The sequence below is a fragment of the Phalacrocorax carbo genome, unplaced genomic scaffold, assembly GCF_963921805.1.
Source record: "Phalacrocorax carbo unplaced genomic scaffold, bPhaCar2.1 SCAFFOLD_60, whole genome shotgun sequence".
Lineage (NCBI taxonomy): Eukaryota > Metazoa > Chordata > Aves > Suliformes > Phalacrocoracidae > Phalacrocorax > Phalacrocorax carbo.
Window position 1 is genome coordinate 654,900 of NW_026990329.1, and position 16,732 is coordinate 671,631.

General features: G+C 70.5%; 3 protein-coding genes across 3 annotated transcripts; 1 reads left to right on the forward strand and 2 right to left on the reverse strand.

The window, feature by feature from the left end:
* Positions 1 to 118: 118 nt before the first annotated feature.
* LOC135311015 (solute carrier family 12 member 4-like) lies at positions 119 to 11,421 on the reverse strand. The gene is made up of 23 exons (XM_064440162.1): positions 11,027 to 11,421; positions 10,866 to 10,961; positions 10,321 to 10,467; positions 9,855 to 9,909; positions 9,640 to 9,770; positions 8,894 to 9,120; positions 8,674 to 8,807; positions 8,268 to 8,390; positions 7,754 to 7,985; positions 7,542 to 7,688; positions 6,764 to 6,938; positions 6,563 to 6,666; positions 6,374 to 6,472; positions 6,182 to 6,301; positions 6,000 to 6,104; positions 5,628 to 5,796; positions 4,846 to 5,041; positions 4,203 to 4,507; positions 3,245 to 3,376; positions 2,925 to 3,014; positions 2,679 to 2,761; positions 1,849 to 1,982; positions 119 to 1,007 (listed from the first exon to the last, which is right to left on the reverse strand). Exons 1-23 carry the CDS (start codon positions 11,261 to 11,263, stop codon positions 922 to 924), a joined length of 3,327 nt encoding a protein of 1,108 aa, XP_064296232.1. The 5' UTR covers positions 11,264 to 11,421; the 3' UTR covers positions 119 to 921.
* Positions 11,422 to 13,805: 2,384 nt separating this feature from the next.
* LOC135311010 (H/ACA ribonucleoprotein complex subunit 3-like) lies at positions 13,806 to 14,240 on the reverse strand. Its single transcript, XM_064440158.1, has 2 exons — positions 14,118 to 14,240; positions 13,806 to 13,997 (listed from the first exon to the last, which is right to left on the reverse strand). The coding sequence occupies exons 1-2, from the start codon at positions 14,169 to 14,171 to the stop codon at positions 13,857 to 13,859; spliced, it is 195 nt and encodes a 64-aa protein (XP_064296228.1). The 5' UTR covers positions 14,172 to 14,240; the 3' UTR covers positions 13,806 to 13,856.
* Positions 14,241 to 14,376: 136 nt separating this feature from the next.
* LOC135311011 (lipid transferase CIDEB-like) lies at positions 14,377 to 16,392 on the forward strand. The gene is made up of 5 exons (XM_064440159.1): positions 14,377 to 14,485; positions 14,964 to 15,087; positions 15,482 to 15,631; positions 15,738 to 15,925; positions 16,035 to 16,392. Exons 1-5 carry the CDS (start codon positions 14,472 to 14,474, stop codon positions 16,156 to 16,158), a joined length of 600 nt encoding a protein of 199 aa, XP_064296229.1. The 5' UTR covers positions 14,377 to 14,471; the 3' UTR covers positions 16,159 to 16,392.
* Positions 16,393 to 16,732: the final 340 nt, after the last annotated feature.

The following is a 16,732-nucleotide window of genomic DNA, read 5'->3' on the forward strand; positions in this document are numbered from 1 at the left end:
GAGTGTCCCGTCCCATGTGCCCCCCCCCCAAAATGAAGGTGCCACTGGGCTGGTGACGGTGTTTTGGGGGGAATCCCGGGGGTTTGGGGACTCGGCCCAAGAAGGCGCCCGAGCCCAGTGGAGAGGAAACCGTTTATTAGTGGTGTGCGCTGGGAGTGGCGCGGCCCTGCTGGAGCCGTGTACTGGGAGTGCTGGGACCCGCAGTGGGAGCACTGGGAGCGCACGGGAGGCGCGCTGGGAGGGCGCTGGCAGTCTTGGGCCCTATACTGGGAGCACTGGGCCTGTCCTGGGAACGGGGGGGCTCATACTGGGATCTTACTTTAACTGTAGCTCAGGCTGGCATCACACTGGGAGCACTGGTGCTATACTGGCAAGGCCGGGGTCCATACTGGGATCTGACTCAGACAGCTGTGGCTCAGGCTGGCATCACACTGGGAGCACTGGTGCTATACTGGCAAGGCCGGGGTCCATACTGGGGTCTGACTCAGACAGCTGTGGCTCAGGCTGGCATCATAGTGGGAGCACTGGTGCTATACTGGCAAGGCCAGGGTCCGTACTGGGATCTGACTCAGACAGCTGTGGCTCAGGCTGGCATCACACTGGGAGCACTGGTGCTATACTGGCAAGGCCGGGGTCCATACTGGGAGTGTGGCAGCCCATACTAGGATCTTGCTCAAAGAGCTGTGGCTCAGGCTGGCATCATAGTGGGAGCACTGGTGCTATACTGGGAGTGTTTGGTCCCATGCTGGGGTCACGCTCGGAGAGCTGTGGCCCAGACTGGCATCATACGTGGGGCGTTGAGGCCCATACTGGGAGCACTGGGCCCGTACTGGGATCGTGCTTGAAGAGCTGCGTCTCCGGCTGGCATCGTACTGGCGGCGCTGGGCCCGTACTGGGCCGTACTGGGCCGTACTGGTGCGCTCAGGGGTCGGGGGCGTCCCCGTCACCCCCCCGCACCAGCAGCACCGGCCCCAGGCCCTCTGTCAGCACCTCCAGGAACTCCAGGTCTGCCCCACGTCAAGGGCCTGCCCCACGGCTGCCCCCCAAGTGCCCCCAGTGCCCCCCAGGTGCCCCAGTGCCCCCCAAGTTCCCTCAGTGCCGCCCCCTCCCCGTAACTGCCCCCCAGCCCTACACCTGCCCCACGGCTGCCCCCCAGTGCCCACTGCCCCCCAAGTGCCGACCCTCTCCCTGTAACTGACCCCCAGGTGCCCCCAACTCCCCTCACTGACCCCCATTTTGCCCCAGTTCCAGCCCAGCTTTGCCCCAGCCCGGGGTTGGGGGTTTTGCCCCCGTTCCACAGAAGCCCAGACCCTGCGTTTTGCCCATTTCTGCCCATTTTTGCCTGCCTTGCCCCGGTTTGTGCCCCGCTTCACCCCGGCTCCCCACTTTTCTCTCCCCCTCCGCGTTTCCCCTCCCCTCTCTTCCCCATTGCCTCCCAGTTTTGCCCCGTTTCCCCCGTCTGTGCCCCACCCCTCCCTCATCCTGCTTTTCCCATATTCCCCCATTTTTGCCCCATTTTCGCGCCTCCCAGTTCACCCATTTCCCAGTTCCCCATTTTCCCCGTGCCCCCCATTTCTCCTCTGGTTTTGTCCTGGTTTTCTCCATTTTTTTTCCCTCTTTTCCCCCCAATTTCCCCCCAGTTCCCCCCCATTTCCCCCCATTTCTCCAGTTTGCCCCAGTTCCCCCATTTCTCCCTATTTCCCCCCCATTTCCCTCCATTTCTCCCCAGTTTCCAGCCATTTCCCCCAATTTCCCCCCATATTTACCCACGTTTCCTCCCTATTTCCCCCCATTTCCCCAGTTTGCCCCAGTTCCCCCCCAGTTCCCCCCCGTTTCCCCCAAGGATACAGTTGTCGAGGGGCCGGGGGGGCCGGGGGGGGGGCGGGGGGGGCAGGTCGAGCAGCACCAGCCGCGCCCCCCCCGAGTGCGCCCCCACGGCCTCGTTCAGCCGCTCGGCCGCGTGCATGCGCCGCACGTTGACCCTGCGGGCGCCGCCGCTCACCACCAGCGCCACCAGTACGCACCAGTGCCCCCCGCGCCCCCCCACACCCCCCAGCGCTGCCCGCTCCCCCCAGTACAGACCAGTGCCCCCCCGCACCCCCCGCTGCCCCCAGTACAGACCAGTGCCCCCCAGCGCCCCGCCACTCCCTCCCAGCACAGACCAGTGCCTCCCCATGACTCCCAGTATGGCCCAGACCCTCCCCATCACTACCAGCATGTCCCACAGCCCCAAACCAGTACGGTCCAGTGCCCCCCTCGTGATTCCCAGTATGGTCCGTAGCCCCCCACCACGGCCCACAGCATCACCCCAGTGACCCCCAGTGCCCCCCTCGTGATTCCCAGTATGGTCCGTAGCCCCCCACCACGGCCCACAGCATCACCCCAGTGACCCCCAGTGCCCCCCTCGTGATTCCCAGTATGGTCCGTAGCCCCCCACCACGGCCCACAGCATCACCCCAGTGACCCCCAGTGCCCCCCTCGTGATTCCCAGTATGGTCCGTAGCCCCCCACCACGGCCCACAGCATCACCCCAGTGACCCCCAGTGCCCCCCTCGTGATTCCCAGTATGGTCCGTAGCCCCCCACCACGGCCCACAGCATCACCCCGGTGACCCCCAGCACCGCCCTGCCGATCCCCAGTACATCCCAGTGCCTCCCAGTCCCCCCAGTGGCACTCACGGGCTGGGGCCGCGGCGGGGGGTGCCCCCCTCCTCCTCCTCCTCCTCCGCCGCACTGGGGGCCTGTGATGGGGCGGGGCCTCCCTGCGACACCATCGCCGAGTCACGCCTCATGACGTCACGCCTCGTGACATCACACCTCGTGACGTCACCCCGCTGCAGCGCGTCACCTCGCGCCTCCCCGGGGCCGCCGCGACCGTCAACACCCGCGCGGCTCCCCCGGCTCCCCCCGGCCCCCCGTTCCCACCTGCGCCTGCCGCATCTGGCGCAACATCTGGGAGCGCTGCTCCATCATCAGCGTCCGCTCGTAGGTGTAGGCCGAGACGTCGCCGTCGTGCTGTGGGGCGGCGGCACCCAGGCGCTGGGGGGCACCCGGGGCTCCAGGGGGCCCCTGGGGTGCCCCCAGGGTGTGGGGGTGTTCCCGGGGGTGTGGGGGCACCCAGGGGGTGTGGGGGAGCCCCCGGGGGTGTGGGGGCGCCCCCGGGGATGTGGGGGTGTGGGGGGGCCCCTGGGGTGTGGGGGTGTCCCCAGGGGTGTGGGGGGGCCCCTGGGGAGCGGGGGCCTCACCAGCTCGACGACGTGGGTCTGGGCGGGCAGCCCCCTCCGGCGGGCGACGGCCTCCAGCAGCCGCCGCAGCCGCACGCTGTTGTCCTCCAGCAGAGCCACCGTGAACAGCCGCACCCGGCACCCCCGCCATGCCTGCGGGACCCACGGCGCGCTCGGCGCTGCGCCCCACGGCGCCCCGCACGCGGCCGCCGACCCACAGCCGCCGACTCACAGCGCCCCACAGCCACTGACCCGCGGCCACCGACAGCACCCGACTCACGGTGCCCCACGGCCACCGACCCACAGCGCCCCACATGCGGCCACCGACCCACAGCACCCCACATGCGGCCACCGACCCATGGCCACCAACCCACGGCACCCCACAGCACCAGCCCCACAAAGCCTGAGCATCCCCTGCACCCCACAGCACCCACCTGCACCCCAACAATAGCCCCCACGCCCACCCCACAGCACCCACTGTGCCCCACGGCACCCCACCGACCCCAATAGCCCCCACGCCCACCCCACAGCGCCCCCTGTGCCCCATGGCGCCCCACTGACCCCAATAGCCCCCACGCCCACCCCACAGCGCCCCCTGTGCCCCACGGCACCCCACCGACCCCAATAGCCCCCACGCCCACCCCACAGCGCCCCCTGTGCCCCACGGCACCCCACTGACCCCAATAGCCCCCACGCCCACCCCACAGCGCCCCCTGTGCCCCATGGCGCCCCACTGACCCCAATAGCCCCCACGCCCACCCCACAGCGCCCCCTGCGCCCCACTGACCCCAATAGCCCCCACGCCCACCCCACAGCGCCCCCTGTGCCCCACGGCGCCCCACTGCACCCCACAGTGCCCATTGCCCCAATACCCCCACCCCTGTCCCACAGCAGCCCTCAGCACCCCACCGGCCCCAAGTCCCCCCGGCCCCCCCACCCCAGCCCCCCACAGCCCCTCCCAGCCCCCCGCCCCACGTACAGGGTGCTGCCGCAGCAGCAGGGGCAGCAGAGTGAGCAGGCGCCCGTCGCCCACCACCCACCACACGTCCAGGGTCCCCCCCGGCGCCCCCGCCCCCAGCGGCCCCTTGGCCACCAGCAGCGCCCGGCCCCCGGCCCCCGCCACGCGCAGCAGCTCTGGGGGGACAAGGGGGGGCTCGGGGGGCGCGGACCCCCCGCGGGGAGCCCCGGGCCCCTGCGTGTCCCCACGCCTGCCCCCGCTCCTGCCCCCCGTGTCCCCCCGCCTCCTCCCTCTTCCCCACGCCCCCGCATCCCCCCACGTCTCCCCTGTGCTCCCCCACATCCCCCCGAGGTTGCCCCTGTGCCCCCGATCGCCCCCACATCCCCCCGTTCCCCCCCACCCCTTATGCACACCACATCGCCCCGAGCCCCCCCCTCCCCCGCATCCCCCCGTGCCCCCCACATCCTCCCGCATCCACCCGTGCCCCCCACGCCCCCACATACCCCCTTCCTCCCCACACCTTATGCCCCCCACATCACCCCCTCCCCCGCATCCCCCCAGAGCGCCCACCCCCCCATGCCCCCCACATCGCCCCCCGAGCCCCCCCTGCTCCCCACATCCCCCCCGAGCCCCCCCCAACCCCCCGCCCCCCGCGCCCCCGTACCAACGAATCTGCGGGCGGCGGCGGGGTCGTGGCGGCGGCGCCAGCCGTGGGGCCAGCCCAGCAGCACGGTGTTGGGGCGCAGGGCCCCCAGCCCGCAGCCCTGCACCAGCGCCGCCAGCCCCGGCCCCCGCGCCGGCGCCACCAGCACCTGCACGAAGCCCCGCGCCCCCGCCCCCGCCAGCCCCGCCCGCAGCGCCTGCGGGAGGGAGGGGTCAGGGTGGGCCCTGACCCACAGCGACCCTGACCCACAGCGACCCACCGACCCCCAGGGGCCCCGTCCCACAGCAACCCTGACCCATAGGAACTCAGCCCCCCCATAAGCACCCAGATCTATAGAGACCCAACCCTGCAGGAACCCACCTTTGCAGGAATCCCCAGCCCCCCAGGGCCCTGCCAGCTCCCCAAGGACCCTGACCTATAGGGACCCAGCCCCCACCAGCCCCCTGACCCATAGGGACCCAGCTCCCCCCAGCCCCACCAAGGACCCCGACCCATAAGGACCCAGCCCACCCCAGCTCCCCCAGCCCCACAGGGCCCTGACCCCGAGGGACCCAGCTCCCCCCGGCCCCCCAGCCCCCTGACCCATAGCGATCCAGCCTCCCCCGGCCCCCCCAGCCCCCCCAACCCATAGGGACCCAGCTCCCCGCAGCCCCCCCAAGGACCCCGACCCATAAGGACCCAGCCCACCCCAGCTCCCCCAGCCCCACAGGGCCCCTGACCCATAGGGACCCATAGGGACCCCCAGGGACCCCGCCCCGCGGCCCCCCAGCCCCCGGGCTCACCCTCTCGGCGGCGCGGGCGCGGGGCAGGTCCTGCGGCAGCTCCCCGGGGATGACGGAGCCCACGACCGTCAGCCCCTTCCCGGCCTGCAGCTGCGCCGCCAGGGCCAGCACCTGGGGCTGCGTCGCCCGCAGCTCCTCGTCCAGCTTCAGCAGCACCAGCAGCTGCGGCCTGCGAGGGGGAGGCGCCTGCCTGGGACCCACGGCGCGACCCACGGCGGGTGGGACCCACGGTGTGGGGGACCCACGGCGGGGCGCACGGCGGGGCGCACGGCAGGTGGGACCCACGGTGTGCGGGACCCATGGCGGGGCGCACAGCAGGACCCCACGGTGTGCGGGACCCACAGCAGGCCCCACGGCGCGCGGGGCGCTCACCTCCAGCTGGGCGCGGGGGGCTGCCCGTCCTCCAGCCGCAGCAGGGCGAAGCGGGCGGCGCTGAGGGAGAGACCCCGCAGCCCTTCCCCCCACTCGCTCTGCGCCCTGTCGTGGGGGGAGGGGAGGCGTTGGGAGACGCACGGGGGGCGCCGGACCCCCGCGGGCCCCCTCCTCGTGCTCACCCGCGGTACTCCAGGTACTTGTAGGCGGTGGCGCCGATGCCCAGGGCCAGCAGCGCGCAGTACCAGCAGGTGACCAGCATCAGCCCCAGGCAGAGCCCTGCCCCGGCCAGCGACACCCCCCTGGGGGGAGCGGGGCGTCAGGGGGGGCGCCGGGGGGGGTCCCCCGCCGGTCCCGGGGGCCGCGGGGCTCACCAGTGGTAGAGGCGGCAGCGGGGGCTCCAGCCGGGGGTGGGCAGCAGCCCCTGCAGGGCGCAGGCCAGGTTCACCCCCAGGTACGCGGTCAGCCAGAACCTGCGGGCGGGAGGCGCGGTGACGTCGCGGCGACGTCGCGGCCGTGGCGGGGCCGTGGCGGGGCCGAGGCGTCGGGGCGCGTCACCGCACACGGAGAGGACGGGCGCCAGCAGGTCGAGGGAGCCCAGGAGGACGCCCAGCTCGGCCACCGCCGCCGTCGCCGCCAGGGGCCAGAGCCGCCCCCGCCCCAGCGCCTGCGGGGAAGCGAGGGCGCGGTCAGGCGCGGGGGGGGGGGCGCGGCGCCGGGGGGCGCGGCGGGGCGTGGCCCCGGGGGGGGCGGGGGGCACTCACGTGGGGTAGGGGCAGGGCGCGGGTGCGCGCCAGCCCCCGCAGCAGCCGGCTGCCCCCCAGCAGCGCCTGCAGCCCGGCGCCCCCCGCCGAGAGCAGCGCCCCGGCCAGCGGCACCCAGGGCGAGGGCCAGGAGGCCGCCCCTGCCACCGGCGTCCCCCGCAGAGACCCGCCGAACCTGCGGGGACGGACGGACGGAGGTGTCACCTGGGCGGCGGGAGGCACAGGGGACACCCCAGGGGACATCACGGGGAGAGCGGGGACCCCCCCCAGGGACACTGGGGACCCTCCCGGGGCCATCAGGGACCCCCCAGAGACATCCTCGGGACATTGGGGACCCTCCTGGGGACACTGAGGACCCCCCGGAGACACCCTTGGGACATTGGGGACATCGGGGATCCACCCAGGGACCCACCCAGCGACACTAGGGACCCCCTGAGACACCATTGGGACATTGGGGACCCTCCCAGGGCCATCAGGGATGCCCCAGAGACACCCTCAGGACATTGGGGACCACCCTGGAGATGCTGAGGACCCCCCAGAGACACCTTCAGGACATTGGGCACCCTCCTGGAGACACTGGGGACACCCCGGGGACACCCTTGGGACATTGGGGACCCCCCTGGGGACAAGGGGGACCCCCCAGGGACCCCCTTGGGACACTGGGGATCCCCCTGGGGACACCCTTGGGACATTGGGGACCCTCCTGGGGATATCTGGGATCCCCCAGGGACACCCTTGGGACACTGGGGACCCCCCTGGGGACCCCCGGGACACTCACTTGTCACGCAGCAGCTGCCCCTCGACAGAGGCCCCCAGCAGCAGGGCCGCGCTCAGGTCTGCGCTGTCAAGGAAACCCCCCCCAAAAACCGGCAACCCGACCCCAAAATGGAGCAGGACCCCTCCCCCAGGGCGACCCCCCCACCCCCTAAAAGGGGACAACCCACACCCAGGGGTCACTGCCCCCCAACCCCCCCCGGAGCGCCCCAAAACAGCCCCCTCCCCTCCAGGCACTCCCCTGCCTTAAAGGCAATGCTGGTTTCAGGCTGCCCCCCCACGTTTTGGGGTGTCCCTCCCAGATTTGGAGCCCCCCCAGGTACTGGGGTCCCCCTGGCGGGGCGGATGCAGCCCAGGGCGGTGGCCAGGGCAGCCCCCAGGCTCCCGGCTGGGACGGAGCGGGCGACGTCTCGGAGCTCCCCGCAGCGGCTGCAGCCCCACAGCACCCCTGCGCCGCACACCGGGGTCCCACGCTTGGGGGGACCCCACGCTCGGGGTGTCCCCTGCAACACCTCCCCGCCCGGACGCCGGGCTCCCCCCCCAGACGTTGGGGTCCCCTCCCAGACACCTGGGCCCCCCCCGAGGTTAGGGTGTGTCCCCCCCAAGGTTGGGGACCGCCCCCCAGGCTGGGGACCCCCACTCACCCGAGGCTGGGGAGCCCCCCCCAGGCTGGGGACCCCCACTCACCCGAGGCTGGGGAGCCCCCCCCAGGCTGGGGACCCCCACTCACCGGAGGTAGTGGGCAGGCTCAGCCCCAGCAGGACCCCGAAGGACGAATCGTCGTCATCCTCAACCTCGGCTCCGCCCGGCCCCTCCCTCAGCCCTGGCTCGGGGGGGCGGGGCCACAGGTTCTCTGGGGGGGAGGGGGCAGGATCCGGTGGGGCGTGGCACACCTAGCCCCCTCCCATCCACCCCCCCACCCCCGTTCCCTGCATCCCGCCACGCCCCTCCCCCACAGCGGCCCCACATCACCCCACGTCCCTGCCCCACATCACTCCACACCTGTGCCCCACAGCAGCCCCACATCACCCCATGCCCCTGCCCCACATCACTCCACACCTGTGCCCCATAGCAGCCCCACATCACCCCATGCCCCTGCCCCACAACAGCCCCACAGCGTCCCCACAGCCACTCACGTGCCAGCAGGCGGGCGCTGGGCCCCGGGATGGCTGGCCGTGCCCCCGGGGTGCCATTGCTGTCCCCCCCGCCGTGGGGCCGGGCCGTGGGGCAGGGCTGGAGGCGGCCGCCGGGCTGGGGGGGCAGGCAGAGACTGCCGGGGGGGAGAAGGGCCGCCTCAGCGCCTCGTTAGCATGCCATTTGCATACTGGTGGGCGTGGCAGAGTGCGGCAGACTCACGTGTGGGCGTTGCCCCCCGGCAGGGCGGCGCGCAGGGCCCCCGCCTGCAGCCCCAGCAGGGCCAGCAGCAGCCCGGCGGGGCCCAGGGGTGTCACGCGGGCAGCGTGGCGGGCAGCGGCCCCCAGACCCAGCAGGGCTAGCAGCCCCGCCCCGTAGCCACGCCCGTTGTTCAGCCGTGCCCCACGGCCCCGCCCGGGCAGGACAGCGGCCTGGGGGGCCACGTACACCTGTGGAGAGAGGGGGTGGGGGGAGAGACCTGGGCCACGCCCTCACATGTCCAGCTCCACCCACCTGGCCCCACCCGCTGGCAAGAGACCACACCCCCACTGCCCTGCCCAAGGAGGCCCCACCCCCTCCAAGATGGCCACACTCCAATTCCCCTCCCTCCCCTCCTGCCAGGCCCTGCCCACTCCAGGATGGCCACGCCCCCAATTCCCATCCCCCTTCCCAGGTCCCACCCCTTCCAAGACTACCACACCCCCAAGTCCCCGCCTCCCCGAGATGACCACACCCTCATTGCCCTGCCAGACCACACCCCCTCTGAGAAGGCCACACCCCAATTCTCCTCCCTCCCCTTGCCTGACCCCACCCACTCCACAATGGCCACGTCTCCAGACCCCCTCCCTACTCCAGGGTCCCTCCAGGCCCCACCCCTCCCCTCTGGCCCCACCCACCAGCCCAGGCAGCCCTCCCACTCAGCCACACCCCATCCCTGAGGCCCCGCCCCTTAAAGGGCCCGCACCCACCAGTAGGATCTCGGCCGCGCCCAGGGCGGCGGCAGCGGCGGCGAAGGCGGCGCTGAGGAAGGCACACAGCCCCACGGCCCCGCCTGCCTCGGGGCCCAGCGCCCCCGACAGCAGCCCCAGGGGACAGCCGCCTGTCACGCCCACCCGTGATGTCAGCAGGGGTGTGGCAGGGGCTCCTCTGTCACCCCCCCCCCCCCCAGGTGCCCCCCCCTCACCGGGGTCAAGGCCGTTGGTGGCGATGGCGCTCAGGGACACAGCTGTCAGCACCGCCTGGGGGAGACATGACCCCTGACCCCGTGACCCCTGACCCCGTGACCCGACCCCTCCCCTGTGCCACCAAGCACGACCCTGGCTTGACCCCAGGCCTCACCCGCAACCCCTGACCCCAGGTACGACCCTGGGACGTGACCTGTGACACCGGCTGCGACCCCTGACCCCAGCTGCACCCCCAGGTCTGACCCCAGACCCAAGCAGGGGCCCTGGCTGTGACCCCTGACCCCAGGTACGACCCTGGGACGTGACCTGTGACACCGGCTGCGACCCCTGACCCCAGCTGCACCCCCAGGACATCACCCACCCCTGACTGCAGAGGTGACTCAGGGCGTGATCCCCGGCCCCAGGCCTGCAGCCGCAGGTGGTGCCCCGCCCCGCCCCGGCCCCGCCCCGCCCCGCCCCACTCACGCAGGCGCCCAGCAGGAGGCCGATGGCGCCGGCCTGCAGGACCCCGCCGGTGCCGACCACCCAGGGCAGGCGCAGCACCAGCACCAGCCCCAGCAGCGTCTGCAGGGAGGGGGCGGCCACGCCCCACAGCGCCCCCAGCGCCCGCCCCTGCGGGGACACGGCGGGGCGTCACGCGGGGGGCGGGGACACCCCGACACCGCGGTGCCCCGTGCCAGATGCTGGGGTCCCCCCTCCCAGACACCAAGGTACCCCCCAGACCCCTGGTTCCCCGCCCGACGCTGGGCTCCCCCCCCCCACCCCCAGACACAAAGGTCCCCCCTCCTGGATACAGGGGTTCCCAACACTGGGGTCCCCCCTCCCAGACACCAAGCCCCCCCCCCAGACCCTTGGTTCCCCCCCACGCTGGGATCCCCCCTCCCAGACGCCGTGGTCCCCCCTCCTGGATGCTGGGATTCCACCCCCGACGCTGGGGCCCCCTGTCCCAGACACCAAGGAACCCCCTCCCAGTCCCCTGGCCCCCCGCCCCGCCGCCGGGGGTCCCTCACCGGGGCGCGCCCGTCGTCGCTGTCGGGGCTCAGGGCGCTGTAGGGGGCCATGCGGCGCAGCAGGGCGGGGACGCGGGGGCGGGTGGCCAGCTCCTCCTGCGGGGCACGGGGATCAGGGGGGCGGGGCTGGGGGCGGGGCAGGGGCAGGGCAAAGGCCTCACCTCGAAGAGCGCCAGGGTGCGGTCGCAGGGCGGGGCAGACGGCGCAGGGGCGTGGCGAGGTCCGGCCCCGCCCCGCGGCGGGGCGTGGCGGCGCGGCGGGGGCGTGGCCTCGTCGGAGGGGGTGGGGCTGGTGTCAGAGCGGGGCGGGCGGGAGCTGGAGGGGGAGGGCGGCTCGGGGCTGCTCTCCGAGGGCTCCGCCCCGCCCCGCCGCGGCCCCGCCCCTGCCGCCATCGCCATGGCAACGGCGGCAGCGGCGGCCCCGAGGAGGCTCCAGGCGCGGGTCCCGGTCCGGGTGCGGGCGGCAGCGGCGGGTCCTGGGGGGGCGGCGGCAGGTTGGGGAAACACAGCGGGGGGCTTCGGCTGGGAAAGGGGGGTTTGGGGCGAACGGGGGCTGCTGGGAGGAACGGGGGCTGCTGGGGGAGAAACGGGGGCCGCTGGGGGAGAAACGGGGTCCGCTGGGAGAGAAACGGGGGCTACTGGGAGAGAAACGGGGGCTGCTGGGAGAGAAACAGGGGCTGCTGGGGGAGAAACGGGGGCCGCTGGGAGAGAAACGGGGGCCGCTGGGAGAGAAACGGGGGCTGCTGGGAGAGAAACGGGGGCCGCTGGGGGAGAAACGGGGGCCGCTGGGGGAGAAACGGGGGCCGCCGGGGGAGAAACGGGGGCCGCCAAACAGGAAAAAAAAAATTTATGAGTGGAGAAAATAACCATTTTTGAGTGCAAAAAAAAAAAACATTGTTGAGTGCAGAATAACTAATTTTTGAGTGAAAGTAGCCATTTTTGACCAAAAATAGCCATTACTGACCAAAAATAGCCATTTGTGATCAAAATCAGCCGTTTCTGAGCAAAGCAAAACAGCCTGTTTTAGGCAGAGAAAGTAGCCCTTTTTTCAGAGAAAACGCGCCGTTCCGGAGCGGAGGAAAGGGGCCGCCGGGGGATCGCCCGGCCCCGCGCCCCGGCCGAGCCCTGCCGTGCCCGTGGAGGTCCTTGGCTGCTCTCGCGCCCCGAGCGGGCGGGCGCCCGGCCCCCGGCCCTGCCCCACAGGCTCTTTGGGAGAAAACACCGCTGCTTTGGGGAAAAAAATGCCTTTGGGGGAGGAACCGCTGCTTCATGGCAGAAGTCAAGGCCTTCTGGCAAACCCCTCTGTTTTAGCACAAAATCTGTTACTTCGGGGGTAAAAAAAGGGAATTTTTGAGGGAGGGAAAACCCATTTTGGGGGAGGTGAAGGCATTTTTGGGGAAGGAACCTCCCACCCTGGGGGGAAAATCCCCAATCACACGAAAATTCCCCACCTCGCCGGGAAATAAAAGCAATCCTGGAGCAGAAAAAAAAAAAGTCATTTTTGGAGAAAAACAGCCACTTCGTAGCAATAAACCCAGAGTTTGCTGCAGAAACGACCAATTCAGTGCAGAATTTGCTGTTTTGGGGAGAAAACTGCCACTTTGGGGGGAAAACTGCTCTGGGAGGAAAATTGCCATTCTGAGGAGAAAAAAACTACGCTTTGGGGGGAAGAACTGATGCTTTGGGGGGAAACCTGCCTTTCTGAGGGGAAAAACTGCTGCCTTGCGGGGAAAATGCTGACACTTTGGTAGGAAAACCACCAATCTTGAGGGGAAAAATTGGTGGTTTGAGGAAAAACTGCCACTCTGAGGGGGAAAACTCCTGCTTTGTGAGGAAAACTGCCATTCTGAGGGGAAAAACAGCTGCTTTGAGGAAAAACTGCCACTCTGAGGGGGAAAACTCCTGCTTTGTGAGGAAAACTGCCATTCTGAGGGGAAAAACAGCTGCTTTGAGGAAAAACTGCCACTCTGAGGGGGAAAACCGCCATTCTGAGGGGAAAAACAGCTGCTTTGAGGAAAAACTGCCACTCTGAGGGGGAAAACCGCCATTCTGAGGGGAAAAACAGCTGCTTTGAGGAAAAACTGCCACTCTGAGGGGGAAAACTCCTGCTTTGGGGGAAAACTGCCATTCTGAGGGGAAAAACAGCTGCTTTGAGGAAAAACTGCCACTCTGAGGGGGAAAACTCCTGCTTTGGGGGAAAACTGCCATTCTGAGGGGAAAAACAGCTGCTTTGAGGAAAAACTGTCATTCTGAGGGGAAAAAGTGCCACTTTTGTGGCCGCAGATCACTTTGGGGCAGCCTGCCCTGCCACGCCCTAGGGCACCCCAGACTGCTGTTTTGGGCTGAAATCGGGACGTTTTGGGGGCATCGCTCTGCCCAACCCACACCGTGATGGAATAGCCCCGCTCGGGGGACAGCACCCCCAGACCCTGGCACCGGGTGGGGGGGCAGACAGGACACGAACCCACCGTTTTGAGGCCAAATCCCCCGATTTCAGGGTCGTCCCCCCACCGGAGCCAGACTCCCTTCTCAGACCACCCCCTTTTGTTGCCAAACCCCCCCTTTTTGGGCCACCGCGAGCCGCTCCCCAGCACCCCCAACCCACCCTCCCCGTTTTGGGGCCAAACCCCGCCTTTCCCCGTCGTTTTTTGGGGGTAAAACCCGCCGCGCGCACGGAAAGGGCGGGAACGACCGTTACGAGCGTTACCTGAGGGGAGGAGGGAGGGAGGGAGGGGCGGGCGCGCGCCGCCGCCGCTGCCGCAGGGGTGGAGTGCCGCAGGGGCGGGGCCGGGGCGGGCGGGGCTTGGGAGGGGGCGGGGCAGGGGGGCGGTGTGGGCGTGCCTTTGGCGGCGGGGCGGAGCTCAGCCGCGAGGGGGCGTCGCCAAGCGCGGTCCGTCGGTGTCCGCCGTCCCCCCCTCCCCCCCACACCACGCGGAGCCGGTTCCGTCTCATGGGGTTTATTGCGCGGCCGGGGCCGGGGCCGGGGCCTCCCTCAGAGGACCGGGCGGGCCCGCTGGGTGGGCAGGACGCCGAACCGCCGCTTCAGGGCCAGGCGGTGCCGGGAAAACTTGTCGTCGGGCGAAAACCGGGCCGGGTGGGCCGAGCGGGTGGGCTGCCCCGCCGGGGACACCTTCTGCGGGGGGAAAAGGGAAAGCGGGGGACGGTGAGGCCGGGCCGAGCCGTGACCCCCGGAGCCCTCCCTGGGCCCTCCCGGGGTCGCCTGCCGCACACCCCACCCCCCTCCCCCCGGTACCTTCAGGGTATAAACGCGCTCGCCGCGCTCGTCGCTGTAGCACTGCAGGAACATGGCGCCGCCGCCGCCGCCGCGCAGGGCACCACGGGAAGGGGAGGGGCGAGTGCACGGAAGGGGCGGGGCCACCGAAGGGGCGGGGCCGGGCGGGCGGGCGGGCGCGGGGGGCGATGGGAAATGTAGTCCTGGGGGTCGAGGGGACCCAGGCACTCGGGGGGGGCACACACACCCCCACCCCCCCGTTAATGACGCCGCTGCCGACGTCGTTTCACGGTTTTTGTGGGTTTTCCCGGCCGCCCCGGCCCCGCCCGGCAGAGTTTGGACTTTGCCCCCCAAGGGCCAGGTCCTCACCCCGGGATGGACGTGCTGCGGTGAGGCCGCTGGGCTCGCTGTGGGGGCTGCCGTGTCGGTTGGGGGGCTGTGGGGGCCGCCATGGTGGTTGTGGGGGGCTACAGGGGCTGCCACATTGGCTGGGGGGACTACTGTGTTGGTTGTGGGGGCTGCCATGGTGGTTGGGGGGGTTACAGAGGGGCCACCATCTTGGCTGTGGGGGCTGCTGTGTCGGCTGGGGGGGCTGTGGGGTCACCTTCTTGGCTCTGAGGGGCTACCGGGGCTGCCATCGTGGCTGTGGGGCCTATGGGGAGCCACTGTCTTGGCTGGGGGGGCTAGGGGGGCCACCATGTTGGTTGTGGGGGGCTATGGGGGCTGCCATGCTGGTTATGGGGGCCAACACATTGCAGGTGGGGGGCCACAGAGGTGGCTGGCTCATGGATTGGGGGACACAGGGATGGGGGGGGGGGGGGCTGGCCCCGCCAGGGCAGCCCCATTCCTACCCCACACCACCCCCAGGGCAGTGGCCCGTCGGGCCTGGCCTGCCCCAGCCCCTCAGCCCCGGCCCTTCTGGGTGTGCGACCGGCGCCGGGGGCGGCCCCGGGGGGTGGTGGCCGCCAGCCTGCAGGAGCTGCAGCAGCAGGTGAGGGGCTGGGACCCCCCGGGACCCTCAAAACCCAAGGAACCCCCAGCTTTCTAGTTTCCCCCCCATGGCGTGTGCTTGTCCCCAGGGCGGCCCCATAATCACACCTCGGACCCCCATAATTGCCCCCAGTGCTCTCTCATGGTGTCCCCACTCAACCCAAACACCCCAACAGGCCCCCGCTCCCCAAAACCCCCCAGCAATCACTCCCCTTCAATTACCCCTTGGGACCCCAAACGCCCTCCACCCCCATTATCCCCACAACACCCCAATCCTCCCATTGACTACCCCTGGATCACCCCCTCACGCCCGGGGTCCTCTGACCTGCCCTGGGGGGGGTCCCAAAAATGCCCCCAGGACCCCCCTAATTGCCCCCCCCCCCCCTCGGGGGCAGGCGGGGGAGGCGCTGAGCCTGGGGCCGCTCGTGACACTGGTGCTGGCGGAGGACGGGACAGCCGTGGAGAGTGAGGGGTTTTTCGGGGCACTGGCACCCCACACCCTCCTCATGGCCCTGGCACCAGGGCAGTGCTGGGAGCCGGCCAAGGTGAGACACCCCCAGCTACACCCCCAGCACCCCAATAGCCCCAGATATCCCCCCGTGGCCTCCCCGGGCCCCCCGACACCCCAGTAACCCCCACCCCTCCCCCCAGGCCAGGCCGTGTGGGGAGCGCTGGGAGCCGGGGCCGGGGGGGTCCCGCCGTGGGGAGGAGGTGGCCCGCGTGACGCTGTCCCTGGCCAAGTCGAGCCCCCACGACCTGGTGGGGCAGCTGCGGGTGACGGCGGCCGTCAGGGGCCTGCGCTGTGACGTGGGGGGACTCGGACCCGAGCGCCTCCTGAGGTACGGGGGGGCTCCCCATGCCCCACGGTGTCCCCCCATGTCCCACAGGTGGGCGGAGGTTGGGGGGAGCCGTGGGGCCGCTCTGAGCCCCCCCCTTCCGCCCCTGCAGGGAGCTGCTGCGGCTGATGGTGGCCGTGACCCGCACCGTGGGACAGAGCCTCCTCGGCCTCTCGGCCGCCCTCCGGCGCCTGCTCGACGTTGCCCCCACGCAGAGGGTCACCTACGATGGCTGAGCCCCGCCCTCCCGCGTCAGGACCCCGCCCGTTTCCCCCAACCAACACCTCCCATTAAAAGGGGGGGAACCCACGGGAGGCGGCTTGGAGGGCCCCGCCCTGTGACAAAATGGTCGCAGTGGGGGGCAACGGGGCACTGCAGGGAGGTGGAGGGGCCGAGGGACCAGCACCCGCCCCCTCTTCCCCCAAAAAACAGGAGAAATGTGAAAAAAGCCACCCATTCGTGTGCAAAAACAGGAGTTGGGAGGGCGGGAGCAGACAAGGCTTGGGCAAGAGCTACCAGAGCATCGCCGCCGCCCCTTAGAGAACTCCATGGTGCTCACAGCAGGAAGGGCTCTGCAGCCGGCCTCTCCGGTCTCCAGTCCTCCAGCAGCTCTGTGGTACAGATGCAGGAGCCTTTCTAGCCAGCAGCCCTCCAACGACTCTGTGGTCTGGTGGTCCGGAGCAGACAAGACGGGTGGGCAGAAGAGCCAGAGTGGCACCTGGGTCTTTACGGTTCTCCGTAGAGCATCTCAGCTGCTGAAACGCAGGGGACGCTCTGTGCCTGCTCCTCCTCTCTGTGGCCCATGGTCAC